Source organism: Aethalodelphis obliquidens, unplaced genomic scaffold (assembly GCF_003676395.1).
Source record: "Aethalodelphis obliquidens isolate GAN/ISIS:26980383/991018 unplaced genomic scaffold, ASM367639v1 scaffold61, whole genome shotgun sequence".
In the NCBI taxonomy this organism is placed as follows: Eukaryota; Metazoa; Chordata; class Mammalia; order Artiodactyla; family Delphinidae; genus Aethalodelphis; species Aethalodelphis obliquidens.
Window position 1 is genome coordinate 1174242 of NW_020838005.1, and position 24206 is coordinate 1198447.

Below are 24206 nucleotides of genomic sequence, written 5' to 3' on the forward strand. Positions count from 1 at the left end.
GAGAAATCTGCTGTAAACTTTATCTTTGTTCCTCTCTAATGTATGTGGGTGGTTTTTTTTTTCTGATTTTAAGATTTTTCCTTTGTCCTTAATTTCTTCAATTTGATTATAATTATAATTATGTTATAACTAAGGGGTTTTTGTGGGGAGAGGTGATTTATCCTACTTAGTGTTCCTTTGTCCTGGGGCTTGGTATTTGTGATTAATTTTGGAAAATTTTAGGCCATTATGTCTTCAAATATTTCTTCTCTTCCATTCTCATCCTTTTTACTTTCTGGGATTTCAATTACATATAAGTAATTGAACATATATGTATGATCATTCTATATTACCCCACAAAACTTGTATCTCCATGTTTGTTTCATTTTGTTTGGTTTTTCCTTTTTATCATTTTTTTCAATTCGTGTTACCATTTGGGTAATTTCTGTTGAAACATTAAATCCACTGATTCTTTCCTCAGCTATTCCGGATCTACTGTTAAGCCTATGGAAGGCATTATTCATCTCTGTTACTGTCTTTCAATTCTAGTGTTTCCATTTGATTCTCTCTTATGGTGTCCAACTCTCTTCTGAAACTTTCCATCCAGTCTTATATGATATTCATCTTTTCCACTGAAGCTTTTAACATATTAATCGTAGTTATTTTAAAGTGCCTCTCCGATAGCACTAATAATCTGAGTCTGGTTCTGTTGATCAGCAAGGTATTGTTTTTCTTGTTTTTTTTGGGGGGCGATGCCTTATTACTTTTTGTTGAAAGTTAGGCATCTCGTGAAAGGCAATAATCTGAGGTAAATAATTTTTTTTTTGGCCTGGAAATGATCCCTTCTTTCCTTCTTCTAGGACTTCAGTGTGAAGATTGGAATCAATCTAGCAGGAGTTGAGCTGGGTTCGGGATTTTTGGATTGGTATGGACATCCTCAGTGCATCACAGATGTTAAATTCCTTTCACATTATTTTGTGTTTAGAATGAAGGACGGTTTGCCAGAGTTTTTCTCACTGTGTGTTCCACACTCATCTTTAGGGCTTTACTGCACCTCACAGGGAGTCTCTTTAAGCTGTTATCCATCTCCCATCAATAGGTTGTTGTTACTTGTTACTGGATGATTGTTGGACTTTTGGTGGGAGGAGGGCATTTCCTTTTGTTCTCATTAAGCTCAGTCTTAGGCAAGTCCTGCATCTCTTAGTTTCTGGCATGGGTCCTTCTAGTGATTCTGCTCCACTGCCAGATGGTAGAGACCTCTAGTGACGTAAACCCAGCAGGCATTCCTGCCCCTTCTGCCCCTCCCCTCCAGTGGTAGAGGTGTTTTGCTTTTGGGTTTTTTATGTCCCTTTCTTATTCTTTTTCTTTTTCTTTTTCACAGTTGCACTGAGACTTCACCAGTGCGTTAAGGGTGGCAAGATTTGTTGCCCTTCTCTTAGAAGTTTAAGACCTTAGTTAAGGCTAGGACTAGAGTAAGCCAAGTGAGGCACTTCTCACCCTGGTGCTGGTCACGTTTGCTCCATTACAGGGATAAGGGAGAAGGATTGTGAAGGGGCTTCATGCCTTTGCTACTGCTGTTCTGCTCCCCCAGGTCAATACCATGATGGAGGATTTCCCAGAACTCTGACTTAGTGACGTCATGTGGAGAAAAATCTGTGAATAGGTGGGAATTTCTCTAATTTCTGGATTCCTCACATTTTGCATATTCTCTTGCTATTCCACAATCAACATTTATCAGTTTTTTGGGGTTTTTTTTTTTGGTGTTTCCACCACACTTTTTTTTTTAATAGATCTTTATTGGAGTATAACTGCTTCACAATACTGTTTTAGTTTCTGTTGTACATCAAAGTGTACAACAGAATCAGCCACATACATACATATGTCCCCATATCCCCTCTTGAGCCTCCCTCCCACCCTCCCTATCCCACCCCTCTAGGTCATCGCAAAGCACGGAGCTGATCTCCCTGTGCTATGCTGCTGCTTCCCACTAGGTGACAGTTTTACATTTGGTAGTGTATATATGTCGATGCTACTCTCACTTCACATCAGTTTTTAATGTTTTGTGTGAGTTATTACGGCATCTGGTAGTGTCTGCCCCAGGTAAACAGAAGTTCACGTCCAGCTCTCCCACTAGGTGCCAGCCCGTCTTTCCTTAGATTTCAGCTTTGTTGCCTTGTGACCTCAGCTCTAGGATTGGTTCTAGAAAATTGTGAATCTGACTACAATAAGTTTGGGTGGGATGCTCTGTCCAGCTTTCTATTATCTGGTGATGAGAAACAGGGGTCAGGGAATTCTCATCTGACTTTGTCTAATTTCAGTTTTCATCAGGCCCTGGGTCTCAGCAGCTAGGCTTTCTCAGTGATCCTGCGTCCTTTCAATGGCAGCAAAACTCTGCTTTCTGACTTTTGCAGATCATTCCTGGAAGAGAGTTTCCTGGCCCTCCTGCACTGGCAGAGAACCTCACTTGATATCAATATAGGATCCTAGGCTCAGGATTTTTGTCTGCCCCTCTCTCAGGAGTAGAGGTTTTTGTAGTTTTGTGTGTGTGTGTGTGTGTGTGTGTGTGTGTGTGTGTGTGTGTGTGTTAAACTCATGCCCTATCTGTAACAGGTCGGCAGTTCTGCTATAGGTTGTTGCCACTTCTCCCGTCAGTGAATATTTATATATCTCTCCAATATATCTTATGAGTCTGGGTTTATGAGAGGCTTCCTATCATAAACGGAGGAAGTAAAATATGTATTTTAAAACTTGAAAGTGCCTACCATAAAACTGGAAGAGAAACTAGCCCACTCAAAGCAATAGTTAATAATATATGATAGTAACATCCATAAGATGTTATGGAAAAAACCTGAACAAACTTTCTGGCCAACCCAACAGACTTAACACTGCAGTAGGAATCCAGAGGAGAGGATTGTAGATGAAGAGTAATGTGGTCAGGAAAAGTTGCATTAAAATGAACCTCAGAGCTTGGATTGGATTTAAGGGGAAGAGAGGATGGAGGTAATCCCAGTAGAAAAAACCATTTAAGTTATGAAAATAATTATTTAAAGGAAGGTACCCTAAATTTGAAGGAACCTCAAATAAGGCAATCTGGAAAGTGTCTATTTAAACACATTTCTTTTTTTCTTAAATTGTTTGGTTTGTTTTTGTCCCCACTGAAGACTCTCCATCTTAATAGATAGTAAGTTTACCAGGTTCACCTCAACAGGATGAAACAATATTGTGAGTGGTAGGTATTAACTTCCTGTCTCACATACGTGTTCCTTGTTTGCCAGCCTTGTACTGTGCCTGATGGACTTCTCTATTTTGTTCTTTGAAATGAAGTACATAAGGGAATCAGTTTTCTGTGGATGGGTGTTATTGGCATATTCCTGTATCCCTACTGGGAAATTACAACCAGCAATAATTCTTTAGTGTTGTTTTATTGCTTCTGGATAACTTGGATGTCCTGGTCCAACACCTTTAATCAGAAACAATCTGGTAATGAAGTTGGCTACTTGCTGAACTTCATGCAATAAGGGAAGTCTGGAGTTGACTGATGTCTAGTCTTGGCAGTAGTAGATTTGAAAAAGGTACCAGTGGTTCTAAAGTTCTAGGTTCATGAGCACTTCTAGATCCCTATGAACTAAATACATTAAAGACCTCCAATTATTGATAAATTGGAAAGAATTTGAAAAACAATCCAAATGTGAGGGGGGAGGTAAATCAGTTTTTAAAAATTCTAATTTCTTATTATTGTTGAAAAAAGGTTGTCATTATCCGTCATGGCAGGAAATAACAAAAATTTTCATTATAGGGACCCATTGACAAGAACAGAGAGTAGGCTGTATGCCTTGTGATGGGGATTCAGTACCAAAGGGGTGTGTGTGTTGGGGGGAGATACAGCAAGAGATACAGAGACAGAGAGACAAAAGGGCAGAGAAAGTCAAGGTGAGAGACAGGAGAGAAGGGAAGAGAAGGAGAGAGGGGAAGAGATGGGTAAGGTGAGGAAACTGAAGCTGAAATCAGACTCTCTACTCCACTTGACTACAGTGAAAATACTTAATTATGTCCTGAGTGATAATTCAATTTGCAAACCAGAGTATCTGTCTCCCTATTCTCATCCTCAGGACCACAGTCACAACATGCTTAGCACTGCAGGGACCATGGCCCATGAAATGGGCCATAACTTCGGAATGTTTCATGACACCTATGCTTGCAAGTGCCCTTCTACAGTATGTGTGATGGACAGAGCACTAAGGTGAGCCTTTCTGGGAAGATGCTATTTATCTGTGTTTTGGATTCACTCTGGGCTGTCATCTTCAATGACATGTTCAAACTTTCAAATTATTAAATAGCAGTATCAGGACAAAATCATGGATGTGTATCTATACCAAACTACCTTGTACCTCATCTATGTGTAATGTTTTTCATTAACTGAGACACAGTTTAAACATACTATCTCTTTGCTGTTGGGGTGATGTGTCACTTTATCCTCATCTTAGCTACACAAGATCTGGGTTCATAACATCATTAGCATTTATCACATTTTCAGTGAATTCAGATTGGGTGGTGGTAATGGAGAAGTTTTAGGAGAAAACTGTAATTAAAGAAGAATGGGGCTTCCCTGGTGGCGCAGTGGTTGAGAGTCCGCCTGCCGAGGCAGGGGACATGGGTTCGTGACCCGGTCTGGGAAGATCCCACATGCCGCGGAGCAGCTGGGCCCGTGAGCCATGGCCGCTGAGCCTGCGCGTCCAGAGCCTGTGCTCCGCAACGGGAGAGGCCACAACGGTGAGAGGCCCACGTCCCGCAAAAAAAAAAAAAAAAAAAGAAGTAAACTCAAAATGGATTAAAGACCTAAAGGTAAGGCTGGATACTATAAAACTCTGAGAGGAAAACATAGGCAGAACACTCTTTGACATAAACCACAGCAAGATCTTTTTCAATCCACCTCCTAGAGTAATGAAAATAATAACAAAAATAAACAAATGGGACCTAATTAAACTTAAAAGGTTTTGCACAGCAAAGGAAACCATAAACAAAACAAAAAGACAATCCTCAGAATGGGAGAAAATATATGCAAACAAAGCAACCAACAAGGGATTAATCTCCAAAAATATACAAACAGCTCATGTAGCTCAATATCAAAAAACAAACAAACCAATCAAAAAATGAGAAGATCTAAATAGACATTTTTCCAAAGAAGACATACAGATGACTAAAAAGCACATGAGAAGATGCTCAACATCATTAATTTTTAGAGAAATGTAAATCAAAAACTACAATGAGGTATCAACTCACATGGGTCAGAATGGCCATCATCAAAAAATCTACAAACAATAAATGCTGGAGAGGGTGTGGAGAAAAGGGAACCCACCTATACTGTTGGTGGGAATGTAAACTGGTACAGCCACAATGGAGAACAGTATGGAGGTTCCTTAAAAAACTAAAAATAGAGTTACCATATAATCCCACTCCTGGGCATATATCCAGAGAAAACCATAATTCGAAAAGATACATGCAACCCCAATGTTTATTGCAGCATTATTTACAATAGCCAGGACATGGAAGCAACCTAAATGTCCATCAACAGAGGAATGGATAAAGAAGATGTGGTACATATATACAAAGGAATATTACTCAGCCATAAGAAAGAATGAAATAATGCCATTTGCAGCAACATGGATGGACCTAGAGATTGTCATACAGAGTGAACTGTCAGACAAAGACAAATGTATGATACCACTTATATGTGGAATCTAAAAAAAGGGTACAAATGAACTTAGCTACAAAACAGAAATAGATACAGATGTAGAAAACAAACTAATGGTTACCAGGGTGTAAAGGGGAGGCAGATAAATTGGGAGACTGGGATTGACATATACACACTACTAGATATAAAATAGATAATAAGGACCTACTGTATCACACAAGGAACTCTATTAAATACTCTGTAATGGCCTATATGGGAAAATAATCTAAAAAAGAGTGGATTTATGTATATGTATAACTGATTCACTTTGCTGTATATGCGAAACTAATACAACATTGTAAAGCAAATATACTCTAATAAAATTGTTTTTCAAAAAAGAAGAATGTTCTCATAGGAAGATGACGAGAGTCTCTGAAAAGAGATTACACATTCCTGCCACACCTTAGGCAAAACTGCCCTGGAATTTTATTTTTAAGAACCCCACAATCCCTTTTATGTGTTCATTTCCTCTTTTTGTATTTCCCTCTCCCAGCTCATTCAAGCTAGGGTTAGTCTCCCATGCCCTTCCATGAAATAGCCTATGGCTGCATGCCAGTTACATAGCTTATGCTATCTCTCACATATATTACTGTAGTTTAAAATTTTTTTTTAATTTTAAGTATAGTTGATTTACAATGTGTTAATTTCTTCTGTACAGCAAAGTGACTCAGATAGGTAGGCATATATATTCTTTTTCATATTCTTTTCCATTATGGTTTGTCACAGGGTACTGAATATAGTTCCCTGTGCTGTACAGTAGGACCTTGTTGTTTATCCATCTTATGTATAATAGTTTGCCTCTGCTAATCCCAAACTCCCATTCCTTCCCTCCCCCGCAACCCCCTTGGCTACTGCTTTTTTTTTTTTTTTTTTTCGTTACACGGGCCTCTCACTGTTGTGGCCTCTCCCGTTGTGGAGCACAGGCTCCAGACGCGCAGGCTCAGCAGCCATGGCTCACGGGCCCAGCCGCCCCGCGGCATGTGGGATCTTCCCGAACCGGGGCACGAACCCGTGTCCCCTGCATCGGCAGGTGGACTGTCAACCACTGCGCCACCAGGGAAGCCCGGCTACTGCTTTTTTAACCTCATTGTTATTTGTGGAATGAAGAGAGGCTGTCAATAGAAATCCCTCTGAAGGAAAATGAATTCTTAAACATGTAAATAAATATAATTTTAGTGCCTTTAAGACTTCAAAACCAAAATGACCGAAAGCTGAATTAGATTATCTGGATAAATTAGAACGATTTTTAGTTCATTAAATAGCAGCCTGGATGTTCTATTTTAAGATGTGACCATACTTGCTTTGTTCATTAAGCTGGAGGTGTTTATACCTGCCCGGGTGGGCTACTTCAGGAGCAAAAATAAGAGCTCATGATTTAGCAGTTGGTGAGTGTCTTCCCTTTGATCTTTTGGGTCACGTTTTGAGTGTATCACACCCAATGTCTGATATTTCCCCCTATCTGCTCAGCGTGACTGTATTCCATTTTCTTTTTCCTTACCTTTACAGCTTCTATATATCTACAGACTTCAGTTCTTGCAGCCGTGTCAGCTATGAAAAATTCTTGGAAGATAAATTATCCAATTGCCTCTTTAACGTTCCGCTGCCTACAGATATCATATCCATCCCAATCTGTGGGAACCAGTTGTTAGAAATGGGAGAAGACTGTGACTGTGGGACCCCCGAGGTACCACCAAGTTCTTTCTAAAACGATCTACTTTGTTTTTCAATTGCTGAGAGATAAACTATCAACGTGCGGTTCACTAAAAAAATCACACTTCTTGTAATTTTGTAAATGTTTGTTTGTAGACATTTGTTAGGCCAACTTTGGGACTCAGGACATTTTCCCATTCGAAGTGCCTGGCTTGGTCCCATCCTCTTGACAGGGCAGCCAGGATTCTGAATGGGACCTTTGCCCCCATCTTATTAATACCTAATGCGAGTACCAGGCCAAGCTCTCAGGGGGTTGGCCTTTCAGTACTTCAAAATAGGATTACACATTTATCCCTTCTGTGAGAAAAAGGAATCTTTCCCAGGTGATGTTTGTTTGAATAAGGGCAAGAGTTTTTTGGGGTTTTTTTGCGGTACGCGGGCCTCTCACTGTTGTGGCCTCTCCCATTGCGGAGCACAGGCTCCGGACACGCAGGCTCAGCGGCCATGGCTCATGGGCCCAGCCACTCCACGGCATGTGGGATCTTCCCGGACCCGGGCACGAACCCGCGTCCCCTGCATCGGCAGGCAGACTCTCAACAACTGCGCCACCAGGGAAGCCCAGGGCAAGAGCTTTAACCCTAAAAATTGGTAACTGTAAATATCTCACTCTGAGGTTCCCAAAGTAGGAGTTTCCCCAAAGCCTTGTGCAGATGCCTAATTTCTCAGAAGCAAGGTGGGGAGAACAAGACAAAGTATACTGCTTTACAGAGAGCTGAATTAAATGTCAAACTTGAATAAAGAACTATATTTTTAGATTTTCAGTACATGCTCTAGAGATTAAGTTTACTGCTGGATAGATACAAAATTGATGAGCTGAATTAATTATGTTCTGTAACAATTTAGAGGAATTTGATTTTCAAAAACTGTCCCTTTCTTTTGTTTTCTCTCCTATTTCACCAAAAATAGACCATGTTCAGTATTACTATGGGAGATTGGGGGAACTAGAAAAGATATTCAAATAAAAAAATGATGTAAGTAGAATTCAGATAAACTCAGTATTTCTAACGTTAAACTTTTTTTTTTTTTAGTTTTCCCCCAAATCATTTTCAGACTGTATCAAAGAAAGGTCTGTGTGATGAATAAATTGTATTATGAATTGTGCCAAAATGAGACCAAAAGGTAATCTTGCATTTGCATTTGTTTCTGGTATTTCTTAGGAATGTACCAACGTTTGCTGTGATGCAAAAACATGTAAAATCAAAGCAAATTTTCAATGTGTGGTAGGGGAATGCTGTGAAAAATGCCAGGTAAGATTATTATTTTATTCTATCTTAATAATTATGATTACTTTGTTTTTTCTGTATTAAAATCTTAGGGATTATGTTAAATGAAATAGGCAAAGTAATATTTTTCTGTCTATAAAATAATGTTACCTACCATCTATCAAGTCCTCACTGAGTACTTTGCAAAGATGGGCTCTTTAATCCTCCAACAGCCCTTTGAAGTATATATTATTATTTAATTTTGTTTTCGAGCAGAGTCTCAGAACAGATGATGTACAAAATAATACAGCCACTAAATGGCAAAATCCAAGTATGATCAGTTCCAAAACCAATGCTTTGTTATTCCCACCTGCTATTTCTTCTGATGCCATGTGACCCTCTTGGACCAAATCCAGTAATTGCTTGCATATCCCTTTTGTTGGCAAAAAATTAATCAGCCAATCTAAGAAAGAAATGGAAAATTTTATTCTAGCCAAATTGAGGATTATAACCGGGGAAGAGCATCTCAGAAAGCTCTGAAAACTGTTGAGCCAGTTAGAAGTCAAAGCACAGTTGTGTAAGTTTTTTGAGACAGAGGGCTATACGTTAAATGGCATATTATTGATAATTTACACAATCCATATCTAAGCATCACCGTGGCCCCTTACAAGATCAAGAAGGAACGTTATCTTTTAAGGAGTTATCTTGTTGGTGCTGGGAGTATGTTGGTCTTTATGGTTGAGCAGGTATTTCTGCTGATGGGGGAGGTCTGGTCAATGCCTAATGCACAGTGCACGGTATGGGGAGAGAGGAGGTCAGAGGGAGTGACAATTTCTTATGTTTAAATTTTCCTTGTCTTGCCATAAAATATGAATTGTATTTCACACTTTAATATGGTGTAGTGGAAAAGCTTTTAATTTTAATAATATAGGGGCTCCTCTATCTTCAACCTTTGAAGTCACTTCCGGGTGAAATTCTTAGAAAAAAGACATAAGATGAGGATGCCGTGTCATTTTCTCTGTGGGGCTTTTTTGACTTTCTCTTCCAGTTTGAGTTCAGCATGTTACATTCTACTGTTGCAGAGAATTCTCTATTATGATTATTTGTTTATGTGTCTTCTTAGTTAAACTGATTCTTAATGTCTGGAGTCTGATTCATGCTCACCTAACACAGAATTGCGTTCATTTTAAAAGCCCAATAACCATCTGTAAAAGGAATGTGCAGATGGCATGCCAGGTTATAGGCAGTGTTTGAGATAGGTTTTTTTTGTTTGTTTCTTTTTTTTTTTTTTTTTAATGTTGGAGGGAGAGGAAAGAAATAAAGGAGGCCAAAATGAAGAAAATTTGAGAACTTAAGTAGTATTCAACAAGTATTTATTAAGTCTTGTTTGTTAGAGATTATGAGTGATAAAGAAAACTAGTTATTTGACTTCAAAAAACTTGCTATTTCTTTAGGGTGATGACATACATAACTAAAACAGACGAAAATATGATACATGATTAACTGCTCAGATAGATATTATAATGACAGATAGCCATTATATGGGTAATAGTTTCCACATATATCCTCACTTAATGTTCATAATGACCTTAGAAAGTTAATATTGGATCGGGAAACGGATCTTCAGAGAGATTAAATCCATTTGCTAAGGGTACACATCTAGCCACTGGCAGAGCCAAGATTCAAACCTGTATCTTTCAAATCCAAATTGAGGGCTCTTTTCCTACCACATGTAGAAAAGAGGAACAGTGATTTGCATTGGAGAGGTCAGAGGAGATTTTAGATAAATAGAAAGAAAAAATTCCAAGTGAGCAGGCAGGGAGAAGGAAGAAAGAAAAGAAGATATAAACATAGTTTGTGTGACATCTGGTAAGAAAGCTAGTCTGACTGGAGTAGGGGTGGCTTGAATTTGGAGGGTCTCTTATGCTCTGATGAAAATTTGGATTCTTTTAAAAATATTTATTTATTTATTTGGCTGTGCCGGATCTTAGTTTTGGCACATTCTGTCACCAGCGTAAAGATATGGAAAGTCTTGATGATATGAGAGCATGCCTTCTCACTTCAACTATGCTTCCAATATCCACACAGGCCTTTTAGATTTGTACGAATGGCAGAATTTCTTTTCCTAAGGTTTCTCTGAGCTCACAAGAGCAAGACTCGCAGTAATAGATTGCAATGGAATTAACACATGAAATGAATATTTGGTTGTTTCCTCCTTCTGATAAATCATTCCATAGAAAGACGTGAGTTGAAAAGAAATATCTGAACATACAATAAAAGGAATTAAGGATTAGGAAACTCTATGCCTGGGGAAGTCTCAGAGCACGCTGATCTGGGCTTATAAACTTATCTTCCTTACTATGGAAGATTTACTTCACCAATAAATCTCTGAAGGTGCAGATTTAAATCTCCTTGAAAAGCTTGTCGAAGATGCATTCAACAAAGGGAGAAATAACTTCCTTCTTTCCATCTAAGATATTGCTCAGTTTTCTTCTGTGTTTTTTCATTGTTATTTCTATAACGTTTGCTCTACAAATTCAGAAATATTGATTGCTTAAAGACCCAGGGCTTGGCCAAAGTCAACAGAAGAGAGATTATAGGAGATGGCTTCAGCTTATACAATGAAAACGTGAACTAAAATAGAACGATGCCTCTAACTACGTTGCCAAGAGAAGGCCACAGGGAAAATGTTATTTGAATCAATTTGAGATATTAGGGTTAAGTCAGGTGGGGAAAAAAGCCTTCTCTCCAATTTTATTTCCCTATAGTTTAAAAAGGCTGGTGAGGTGTGCAGACCAGCAAAAGATGAGTGTGACCTGCCCGAAACGTGTGATGGCAAATCTGGTCTCTGCCCGGATGATCGATTCCAAGTCAATGGCTTCCCTTGCCAAAATGGGAAGGGCTACTGCTTGATGGGGATGTGCCCCACCCTGGAGGAGCAGTGCACCAAGCTATGGGGACCAGGTAGGAGGACAAACCCCAGTGATGCTGGCACTACCTTTGTACATACAAAGGAAAATCGTATCACTCCAAGTGACAGTGTTTAATCATGGCCAAAGTAGCATTCTGTCCCTTTCTTCCATCTTAGAGACTGTGCCACTGCTCAAAATCCTGGATAAGTGGAGAATTTTGGTGTTGCTAGATGTAGCAAATAAAAATAAGGACAGTCCAGTTAAATTTGAATTTCAGATTAACAGTTTTTTTTTTAAGTGTCAGTATGTCTCATGCAATATTTGGGTGAGACTTAGGCTGAAAAAAAGTCTTTATCTGGAATTTAAATTTAACTGGATGTCCTGTACTTTATCTGGCAGCTCTAACCAAAATCCTTCCCAGTTAAGCAGACCCTTGGAATTGTGTGTGTGTGTGTGTGTGTGTATAGGGGTGGAATGCAAAGGAGCAGTGAGGAAAACTGAAAGTTTTTAAAATGTTTATTTTGTCCATAATACCAGAATTTTAAAGGTCATATTCTCTGATTACACCATAAAAAAGAAGTTAAAAATAAAAGCATAACTTAAGAATCTTCAAAAACTTTAAACCCAAATTTAAATTATGCTAAATAACTTGATAAGAAGAGCAATTTTTAAAATATCAATTCGTTGGACTTCCTGGATATCATGTATATTGTGTAGATATATTTAATTTTCATACCATTTTCTGCTACATTTCCAGATTCCTACTTAAATGGCTGAAGGACTGTTTTTAACAGGGAAAATACATATTCCTAAAAATATTTGAGGAAGGTTATCATATGCTGGAAACTTTCCATAATTCCTGAAAATATACATAAGACGAGATGAAGGAAAGCAACAAAAATCACTGATTGACAATATACCCAGAAAAAAAGACACCTGGGAAATAAATGGACAGGAACCTAGAAAAACCCCTGAATGAAAGCCTCTGTATCAGGCTAGGGTGAGCTGAGACACAATTTGAGGAGAAAGCTTGATACCATTGGTGCATTAGGAAGTGCTCTGATGGTCTGGAATTCGGTTCTGGCTCTCCTCCAGTTTATAGGTAATGCAGGTGGACGTGCTAAATTACAGCTGCAAGCAAAGATGGCTTTGCTGGTTAAAGACCTTGTACTTCCTTGGCTAACTTCAGTATATGGCAGAAACCTGGGGAAAGGAAATCTTCAGCACAGAGATGAAGCTCTGAACATCTCCTTTGTTACTTGGCTATAAATCACTGCGATAAAAACTATTACTTTCTTCTTTTTGCCTGACCCTTCAATATCGCCTCCCTTACAAATCTGTAAATTTTCTAGTACCTAGACACTGTTTTGTTCATAGTTGCTATTCCCAGTGTATCCTAGCACAGTGCCTGACTTTAGTAAATGTTCCAAGTGATCTATTGAATTAATGTTGAATATATTTATCCAATATTGGAATAGAGAAGAACTTTTAAATCATATATTTAAAGGTGGCCTTTATAAAAGACCAGAGAAATAGATTTGCCTAAATAAAATTTCAAATTTTACAATTCACAAGGATCACACATTTATTTTAAATTAGTCTTCAAAGTTTGAAAAGTCTTATAACACATATAAGGGGGAAAAATCACTGTCTTTAACCTCCTATAAATCATTTGGAATTCCAAATATTGAAAATGTGACCAAGGAATAAACAGGCAATTCATCATAAAGAAGTACACGTGTTTAATAAACATTAAAATCATTTTAACTCACTAGCAAGAAGTATGAAACACTATTAATACATCAGCACATGCAATATATGGTAAGAAATATAAATGAAGACAAGTTAATCTTCTACACTTGTTAAATTGCAAAGCTTTGTTACAGTTAATGCTTAGTGTTGGTGAGGATGTGACAAAACACTTAGTTTAATATGCTCTGGTAAGAGTATGAATTAGTACAATCTTTTCACAGAGGATTTGGAAAAATGTGTGTGCAACCTAAAAAGAAAATGTGCTCCTTTCCTTAGCAATGGTACCCAGGTATATTTATTTACAAAGGATTTTCAGCCAGCATTTTCTTTCTGAACCATGTACTACAGACCAGGCCCTCTCCTCAGTGGCTCACATATATTAACTCATTTAATCCTCATAATAACGCTGTGGGGGAGGTACTATCATAGAATCCTCATTTTTACACAGAGCAAACCAAGAGATTAAGGCACTTGCCAAAGATCACACAGCTCTTACTTAACGCCTGAGCTCTCAACCACTGTGTTCTGTTGCCCCAGTTGATGGGGATCTGAGGAAGATTACCTGAGAAATTAAGCATGCGATGCTCATCTCTGTGCCTGGCAGAAGTAGAAGTTTGACTAAGCACAGCATGTACCTGTCACAGCTGCACCCTCCAGCAGGATAACATTCCAGTATCTGCCTGTGGGCTGCTACTACGATAACTACGGCTCTTCCAGCTAAGTCTTCAATCATCCAGATGTTTCCAAATATTTAGATAGCCATTATTCAAAGATAGGCTATCTAAAAGATTGTTTTAACTCTAGCCATCTCTCTTGATATCCAATTAGTGCAACCTATATTTCCAAGAAGGGTCAAGGGGATGATGCTAAAATCGTATTCCTCATGCTGGTTTTCTGTTTCATGAATCCTTTATGGCACTGAACTATTTATCTCTTTTCTTTTCAACTGTGTGCCTACTGACTATGCCTGGTCCCAGGAACCCAGGTTGCAGATAAGTCATGTTTTAGCAGAAATGAAGGTGGGTCAAGTTACGGGTACTGCCGAAAAGTGGATGACACACGCATTCCCTGTAAAGCAAAGTAAGTGGCCTTGTTATTTGAACCTTCCTGCTCATTTTGACACATTCTGATTTATCCCATATAAAGAGAAAGTGAATTTGGACATCACTGATTTGATAAACATTCATTGAGTGACTATTATATGATATATTTTAGGCTAGGCACTGAGTTAAAAAGACAAATAGGGAATGATCCACTTTTTCCAGTCTCTCATAATGGATGCTTCAAAGGACACCAAGTACAGCTGTTGTTAAATAGAATGAATGTTTGAGACCGAGCGTGCAATAGTTAAATGGGCCTGGTTGGAAATTTGCACACTGATTCTCCAGTACACTTTAGATGCTTTTCCATCTAGTGTCTTTCATTTTGATTCTAGGGTATAAATATGTATCTACTCAGAGAAATAAGCAATATGATGATTGTACAGTTTTATTTAAACTTGCCATGGCATTCCATAAAGAAAAAATACAGTAAGGGAAAGATTGACAATTTACCTAAAGAATTTGTTGTCCTTTTTATATTGATAGTCTGAAAAAAATGATAGAACACCATAAGCAATGAACTTGAGATTTTTTCTATATATTTTCCTTTGATTCTGCAATTTTAAGATGACGTTTAAAATTCAAATGATAATAGATTAAACTTTATACCTGCTCCAAATTTTACACATACAAACTAATGTGTAACCAGAGATTGAATGAAAAAAATCAGCATTTCTCAAAGATTTTCTATTAAAATAACACTGATTTTTCTCAATGATAGATATTACCAAACAAACTATATTTTGGACAGAAGGTCATCTCCTGGGGAGTCTAAGCCTCAAAGATAATCATACCCTGTGGGTTCTTCTTTACAGGAAATCATGAAAATTATGTAAAAGGCAATATGTGTGGGAGAGTGGGGTGGGAGTGTGGCAATATTTAGTCTGAGAGGGTGTGACAGGGAAAAGAGACTAGGGTAATTCCATCTTTCCTCTGTAGAGTGTATACACCCTTGTCCTGTAAAACTTTGTGTGAACACTGGATAATCTGCAACCAGAGGCACAAGCATTTCATTTCTTCCCACAGGCTGACCTCCTGGTCACTTCTTGATAGTCTTTGGCTGTAGTGGGAAATAAGCCTGAAAGTCCCTGCGTCCTAGAGCCTTCCTCATAAAGCTCTACCTAAATGATTCAAGAAAAACACCCTCTCAAGTCTGGAGAGAATGCATGCCTTTCTCCACTCCTCAATGGTATTTTCTAAAAGCCTCAGAGACATCAGAAGAATCTGATTCTACCACTCTCTGAAGAGTTTTTCACAGCATTCCTCTAAATTCTGCATAAAGCAATTGATTCCAATTTTGTTGGCAATGACTTTCTTCCCCTTGCTAGTGAAGGCAAGGCTTTAGTGAGCGCTGAGCAGTTTCATCTGAATTTGCAGGGGTTCTTCCAGTAGCACACGATGCCTTGGAGTGACCACCGAGGCTCAGCCTTATACCGATACAACTACAGTCGAGAGAATTATTCTGCTGCCCTTCATGGCAATAAATAACTTAGCTGAAACAAGACAGAAACTGATTTCCTAGGTGCCCTCCATGATGTTAGACATCCATCCTCCTTATAGCTTCTTGCTCCATCATACGTATGACCTCCTTTCCCAAATGTTTCTCTCAGTCTGTGATGGCTTCTCCAACTCCAACCGTCATATTCCAATAAGCAAAAAGGAGAAAATATTGAGAAGAGGACATATACCCTCACGTAAGGGCACCCTCAAGAATCTGCAGTTAAGATTCTGCTTCCTTCCCATTGGCTAGAATTTAGGCAACTGGCCAAAATTTGGGAATATGAGAGCCATGGGATTTTTCTTTTGAGCAACATTGTGCCTTGCTAATACTCAATGGTTCTATTACTGAAGAATAAGGGGGAAATTGGTATAAAGGAGAACTAGAAGTCTCTGCCATAGGGGAAAATACCATTAGTTAAATATCGATAGGGAGCTGATTTACATTTGTGTAAAACTGCATTCTGGATCCTGCTATTTCAAAGGCAACACATTTCGGCTTTTCTTCAGTGATGCCCTGTGTGGGAAGTTGTTCTGTAATGGTGGGTCAGATTATCTGCTCTGGAAAGGACATATAATAACGTTCCTGACATGTAAAACATTTGAACCTGAAGACAGCAGTCAAGAAATCAGCATAGTAGCCAATGGAACCAAGTGTGGAGAGAATAAGGTACGTTGATTAATGGTGGCTTTTACTCAAAATGTTCTGGTTGTTTGTTCATTTTGTTTGCTTGCTTCTCAAGGCCTCCTTGTGTTTCATGGAGCACAGTTTTTCAAAGTAATGTTTATGCCATTCACGTATACATGACTGTGTTCTTGCCTTCAATGTTATTTAATAAGTACCTATTATGTGCTTAGCACTAGGTTGTTAAATTTAGGTAAATTTTATTTCCCCCAAATTGGTATGGTCTCAATAAATGATAGCCATTCTGATGATAATAATGAAAAAAATCGTAACAATACTATTTATTTTTACATAAATGATAATTATCTTAATATTAGAGATGATGTGATATTACCATGTTTTCCATAGTATTTTTGTTTAGGATGCGTACCTTGTACCATGTACAATGCTTAGCTCAGTGCTCTCAGTCTTCAGAGTTGGACTAAAGAGGTGCATTAAAGATGACCCATGAGATATGACGTGAAGTAAGGAAATCTTCTTTAAAGAGGACTTCCTAAATATTTTATTATAAAAATGATCTAGATTCCATATTCCTATTTTCAAAAGGATTCGGTGATTTCCCTAATGAAAAGGCAAGTTTGATAACAATAATAGTAACTAAAAATACAAGGCTAAATACCAAAGAGTCAACAGTTTGCAGAACGGAAACCACTGGACATTCATGTCTACTTTGTGTTTTTCATATCACTTTCAGGTTTGCATTAATGCAGAATGTGTGGATGTCGAAAGAACTTACAGATCGGCCAATTGCTCCTCTAAATGCAAAGGACATGCTGTAAGTCTTGACAATGTTTCCCCAAGCTTGCTGAATCTTGTGTCATTTTAGGTCAGACAGTTTGGATGATGTTAAAATAATGTTTCAGTGTTGAATGATTATAATTATTACCTAACTCCTCACTAGTTTTATTCAATGAAAAATTCCTTCAAAGAACCTGGTACTGAAATTACTATTACTGATCCATACATTACGTAGACAGTTGAAAGGCTACAGAGCAGAGGTTATTCTTTTTTTGGAATGGACTTAATTATGGATGAATCAACCCTCGGGTTGGGGATTAGTCCAGTGAGAAAACACAGGATCATTGCTCCTCTAGGTGTGTGACCACGAGCTCCAATGTCAGTGTAAAGAAGGATGGGCCCCTCCTGATTGCGGTGGTTCTTCCATGGTCTTCAGTAAGTAATATTGCACATCTAATGTGAGAAAATTACTCTCCTCTTCCAAGCTTTTATTTCCTGTTATGTAAGATTTCATTGTCTTTTTTCCACTCCTCTTGGAATTCCTATTCTGTAGATATTGAATCCACAATATTAATCCCCAAAGTTTCTACAGCAGCTTTTTAATCATATTTTCCACATTCTTATGTTTTTGTGCTACATACAAAAAGATTTCTTGACATTTTATATTTGTCATTTTATTTTAATTTTCCGAATTTTCTTGCTTTATGATTGTTCCATTTTCATAGCAGCCTTGACTGAATGTGTACTAGATATAATATCCTCATAAAACTCTAAGAATATGACATAATTTTTGCAGGTTCACTTTGTTCTCTAGATTGTTTCTTTTGAGTCGAGTTGTTTTGTTTTTTCACCCTGTCTCTTTTATTTCCCTGGGCTGTTTTTCTTCAGTATGTATGATCCTTCTTTCAATGTGGGATTAGGTTGACTTGCTCTTTATAACTAATAATAATAATAATAAAATCTTTTCTTATTTTTTGGCCATTTGGATTTTGTTTTTTGCAAAGCATCTGTTCAAGCCATTTTGTTTATTCTTCTATTGGGTGTCTCCCCTGACCCCTTAATAACTTGTGTAAGTTTTAATATATTCTTGATATAAGCTATTTTTTCAGTTATATATGCTGCAAATAACTCCCTTCGTTCTGTGTTTTCTCACTCTATTTGTGATGTCATGTGATTAAAGAAGCTTTTTTTTAATTATTATTATTTTTAAAATCTATTTTTGGCTGCGTTGGGTCTTTGTTGCTGCATGCGGGCTTTCTCTAGTTGCGGCGAGCAGGGGCTACTCTTCGTTGCCGTGCGTGGGCTTCTCATTGCGGTGGCTTCTCTTGTTGCGGAGCATGGGCTCTAGGCGCATGGGCTTCAGTAGTTGTGGCTCACAGGCTCTGGAGCACAGGCTCAGTAGTTGTGGTGCACAGGCTTAGTTGCTCCGTGGCATGTGGGATCTTCCCGGACCAGGGCTTCAACCCGTGTCCCCTGCATTGGCAGGAGGATTCTTAACCACTGCACCACCAGGGAAGCCCTAAAGAAGCTTTTAATTGTAATGTAGTCAATTTGTTAATCATTTCCTTGATGATTAGTTTTTTTTCTTTTTGTGTCCTTTTTAAGGACAATTTTCCTATCCTGAAGTTATGAACGTATACCCATATATTATCTTCTAAAAAGGATTTTTGTATTGCCTTTTCAAATTTAAGTCTATAATGTATCTGGAATTATTTTGTGTGTGATGCACACAAAGTGTGCAATTTCATAATAACAAAAGTGTTAATTCACTGGGAAGACATACAATTCTAAACTTTACTGTAGATAACAGCATGGTCTCAAAATATATAGGTATTGATAGAACCGGAAGTAATAGCCAAATTCAGAGTTATAGTGGGGGATTTTAACACTCTTGACTCAGTCATTGGTACAACAAACAAACAAGGTATCAGTAAGGGTTAATATATTACACACAGTTAACAAACATGGCATTAAAAACACATGGAAAACACTGCACATAAGTGCAGAACACATTTTTGTGTTCATAGACAGAACACTTACAGTATGGGCTTATGGTCATAGAGCAAGTGTCAACAAAGTGTTCAATTTCGTTTTTATCTCAGATAGATGCCCAGTTGTCACACCATTATTCATATCATAAATGACTTTCTAATAAAGCACGTATGTCCATGCACGTGTGTTGTTCCAGGATATCTGTTCTTTGCTGGTGGCCCTATTTGGCTATCCTTATGCCAGTATAACACTCTTTTATTATTGTATCTTTAAAACAATTTTGTTATCTTATAGGAGATCCTTTAACATTGTTCTTCAAGAATGTCTTGGTTATTAGGTTTTGTATTTCCACATATATTTTATAATCAGATTCTCAAGTTACACACACAATTCCTGTTGGGATTTTAATTTAGTGTAAACTACAGCTATAGATTTACTTGCAGAAAATGAGCATATATAAAATATTGAATTCCAAACCTATTGACATGACATATCTATCCATTTACTTAGTCTTCTTTAGTTTTGCCCAATAATAGTTAATGGTTTTCACCACAGAAATTTTACATATATTTTGATTTGTTTTATTAGAAATTAATTTTTATTGTATTTTTAAATGGTATTTTTTGAAAAAATATTTTTCAACTATTACTAGAATATAGAAGGTCAACTAATTTTTGTATATTTATTTTTATATTTATTTTTATATCAAGCACGTCTGCTAACCTCTCTTAATAATTTTAGTAATTTATTTGTAGATTCCATTAGACTTTCTACATATTCAATCATTCTGTTTAAGAAAAATGACAGTTTTGCTTCTTCTCTAATCTTCACCATTTTAATTTTAATTTCTCATACTTGTTTTTAATTTTTTTTAATTTTTAGTTGAGAAATTTTTAATTTCTCATACTTGTTTTCCTTCACTGAGTAGTACTCTTGTGCAATGCTGAATAGAAATAGAGGTAGCACGCCTCTTTGTTTCTTTCCCAATCTTAGGAAAGACTTTCAGTATTTTGCCCTGGTATCTGAAGGTATTCTGTACATACTGGATCCTCTTCATTAGATCAAGAAAATTCACTTCTATTTCTAGTTTGCTGCGAATTTTACCAAATACTTCTTATTTATTGGTTAAGATCCCCCTTACCCTGCTGGTGTTGCAGAATAAACTGATGGATATTCGAACATTTATCTAACTGTGCATACTCTGGATAAACCCAACATGGAAACAGCTCTCACGGACACTGATGGATGATGTTTGCTATTATTTCATGTTCATGAGTGATGCCTGTACTTGCTAAATTTGAGTATCATGGTTATGCTAGACATATTAAATGAAGTGGAGCATTTTCATTCATTTAAATTCTCTGGAAGAGTTTGTCTAAGAATGGAAGACTCTTTCCTTAAATATCTGGTAGAACTTGTCAGTAAGCCATGTAGGCCTAGAATTCTGGACAATATTTTAGTTAAAGATTCAGTGTCTTTAGTAGCTCTAAGACCCTTCAGGTATTTAATTTCTTCTTATGCAAGTTTTACTATGTTATATTTTTCTTAGACATTTACCTACTTCACCTAAATGTCAATGTTTTGGTTTAAGAGTGCTCATAATACTCACTTATCTTTTCAATATCAATAGTATCTGTAGCATTGTTTCTTCTCTTTTTTTATACTATCCTAACAAAATTTTAAAACTTATTATTCTTTATGATTTGTTTTTTTAACATTTTTTTTGCTATTTCAATTTCTACTTTATACAATTCCATTTCCTTAAGTTTATTTCATCTTTAAAAGAAAAATCTTGAAAGGAATCTTTGGCTCATTAATTTTCAGTTTGTAGACCATATCGTAATTGGTGTTTTCATTATCATTTGTTTCAAATTATTTTCTATTTGCTTTCTTCTTTGGCCCTTGAACTGTTTAGACATCTATTTCTTAACATACATGCATATGGAGATTTTCTAGCTTCTGTTAAATTAATACTTAGCATAATTCCATAGGGATCAGAAAACCTACTGTGTTGAGAATATGCTGAAATTTGTTGACACTTGCTCTAGGACCCAGCATAAGCCCATACTGTAAGTGTTCTGTCTATGAACACAAAAATATGTGTTCTGCACTTATGTGCAGTGTTTTCCATATGTTTTTAATGCCATGTTTGTTAACTGTGTGTAATAATATATTAACCCTTACTGATACCTTGTTTGTTTGTTGTACCAATGACTGAGTCAAGAGTGTTAAAATCCCCCACTGTAACTGTGAATTTGGCTATTACTTCTGGTTCTATCAATACCTATATATTTTGAGACCATGCTGTTATCTACAGTAAAGTTTAGAATTGTATGTCTTCCCAGTGAATTAACACTTTTGTTATTATGAAATGCTTTTGTGTATCTCTAGTCTTATTGCCTTTTAAAGTCCACAGTTCCTGGAGAAAAATATAGCTGTACCATATTTCTCTTGGTCACTTTTGCTTTGGTATAACTTTTTCTTCATACTTTTACTTTCATCCTTTCTGAATCCTCATGTTTTATATCTGTCTCTCATTTTAAAAAATACAGATATATTTTAAAATTTTAGTCTCAATCGTTTTTTAAAAACTTAGTCCATTCAAATGAAATGTAATTACTGATATATTTGGGTGTAATCTACAATCTTATTATATGCTTTTTATTTGTCCTGCCTGGTTCCTGTTCCTTTTTCTCTCCTTTCTTGTTTTCTTATGGACTTACTGAGGATTTTAATCACTTCATTTTTATTTTTATTAATTTGGAGATTATACATTTATGTTATATTCTTTCCGTGGCCAGCATAAAAATTTCCATTTTTATTATTTTTAATAGAGACTTTACTTTTTAGAGCAGTCTTAGGTTCACAGTAAAACTGAGCAGAAAGTACAGAGATTTCCCCTATATCCCTGCCCCACACATGCACAGTCTCCCACCGCTAACATCCCCCAACCAGAGTAGAACATTTGTTACAATTAAGGAACCTACATTGACATGTGATTATCATCCAAAGTCCACAGTTTACATTAAGGTTCATTCTTGGTTTATTTACTTTTCATTCTTTTCCGCATTTCTGAGCTTCCTTTTATGATCGTTTTCCTTCCTGTGTTTCTGAGTTCCTGCTTTCTCACTCCAAAGTAATTTTCTCTCACTCCAAAATATTTTCCCCCTATTTCTTCAGCACTTCTGTGCTTTTAGGAAGATTTTTTTTAAATTCATTTGTTGTTTTTAGTGAGAGAGCTAATCCAAATTTCCTAGACCACCATTTCCAGAAACAGAAAGGGCTGTATTTTTTGTTCAGTCACTGACATCTTCAACGGTAAACCTGCTTCCTTTTATAGTACTCTCCATCTGCCTGATGCCCCGGCTTTACCTCTAGACCACATCCTTTCAAACTATGGATGTCTGTGAAGTACTGCCAAGTTCCTCTTTATTTCCTCTGGACCGTGTCACTCTTTTGAAAATAGCTACGATTCTGTTGTTAGTGCAAGTACATTTTTAAAATTCTGAACGCATCTATACTGTTTCTAACACAGATGCTTCAGAACTTTATTTCCTTTGACTTTTTGGGTAGGAATTTTTATGGAGGGTAGAGAGTATTAGGTATTTGAACTGTTATTATCTTACCTAGAATTCTACTTCTGAGGTCTCTCTCTCTCTGCACGCATGTGTGCTCACACTTGTGAACTTTGCTTGCATTTATGCAAAAATCATTCTTATTATTCATTTACTGATCTCCGCCATCTCTGTAATAAGAGAGCAGTAGCTGTTTGCATTGCTCTTCAAACTTGTACCTCCTGGTCTTTGTGCTTTCAGATTATTATAAGAGAAATGAATACATGAGATAGCAAAAGATTGAAGTTGCATTCATTAATTAGATTAGTAGGTAAAAAACACCCTATAAACCAAAAAACTTTGTTAGAACCATTCCCCAGTTCACAAGGTCACATAATTTTTTTGTCCATAATAATTCCACTATAGAGCAAACGTCAGCAGGACACTCACTTATGTCCTATCTATCACTTATCAGTTATCCATCAGTTCTCTTTTTCACGTCTCAGCTTCTTACTTGCTACTAAGAGGAATATGATTTCAAGTCTTCAGATTCTTTTCACTGGTTTTATTCCAAGGCTGAATTTTAACAATGTTTCCCTCCTCTTCCGCATCCTCCTTACTTCATATTCTTTCAGCCCTTTGTTTTCAATTTATTACAAACATCATCCCTTCTAAGAATTCCCAGTAGTATGATGCTTTACCTATCTCATGTAAAATGTTTTCCCTAGACATCCTCTTAATTTCTTCTATCTAAATAATATTATAATAATCATTATCAAAATATATTTTCATTTTACTGGCTATGAGAGATGTTCCAGGGACTGCATGTCCTTTGGGGAAAAGGTAGGCGGAGTTTGTGATAAATAAATAAGGGGGCTTCCCTGGTGGCGCAGTGGTTGAGAGTCCGCCTGCCGATGCAGGGGACACGGGTTCGTGCCCCAGTCCGGGAAGATCCCACATGCCGCGGAGCGGCTGGGCCCGTGAGCCATGGCCGCTGAGCCTGCGTGTCCAGAGCCTGTGCTCCACAGCGGGAGAGGCCACAGCAGTGAGAGGCCCGCATGCCGCAAAAAAAATAAAATAAAGAAATAAGGACCAGTGTGATGTATACTTGTGAATTTCCCCTATTCTCACGAGGCCCTCGTTCTCCTGGCTGCAGATTTCTCCATTGTGGTTGGGGTGCTGTTCCCTGGGGCCGTCATATTTGTGGTGGTTGCTATAGTAACCCGATACCAAAGCACCAGAGGAAAGCGGAAGGAAGTCCGGAGGTAGGCATTATCTTGCCTTGGGGACGTTTTTGGCCTTTAATTCACTTTAAATGTAAGGACCCAAATTATCCAAGTTAATTTTAGTTTAC

At 37.4% G+C, this 24206-nt stretch overlaps 1 protein-coding gene across 1 annotated transcript in view; it reads left to right on the forward strand.

Annotated features, from left to right (window-relative positions):
• Positions 1-24206, forward strand: part of ADAM28 (ADAM metallopeptidase domain 28) — a 58321-nt gene that overhangs the window by 30168 nt on the left and 3947 nt on the right. Inside the window, exons 11-19 of the mRNA XM_027087966.1 lie at positions 4089-4219; positions 7217-7394; positions 8578-8667; positions 11391-11586; positions 14264-14366; positions 16394-16553; positions 17263-17343; positions 17663-17741; positions 24009-24117. Coding sequence (XP_026943767.1) covers positions 4089-4219; positions 7217-7394; positions 8578-8667; positions 11391-11586; positions 14264-14366; positions 16394-16553; positions 17263-17343; positions 17663-17741; positions 24009-24117 — 1127 coding nt within the window. The remainder of the gene's footprint in view (positions 1-4088; positions 4220-7216; positions 7395-8577; positions 8668-11390; positions 11587-14263; positions 14367-16393; positions 16554-17262; positions 17344-17662; positions 17742-24008; positions 24118-24206) is intronic.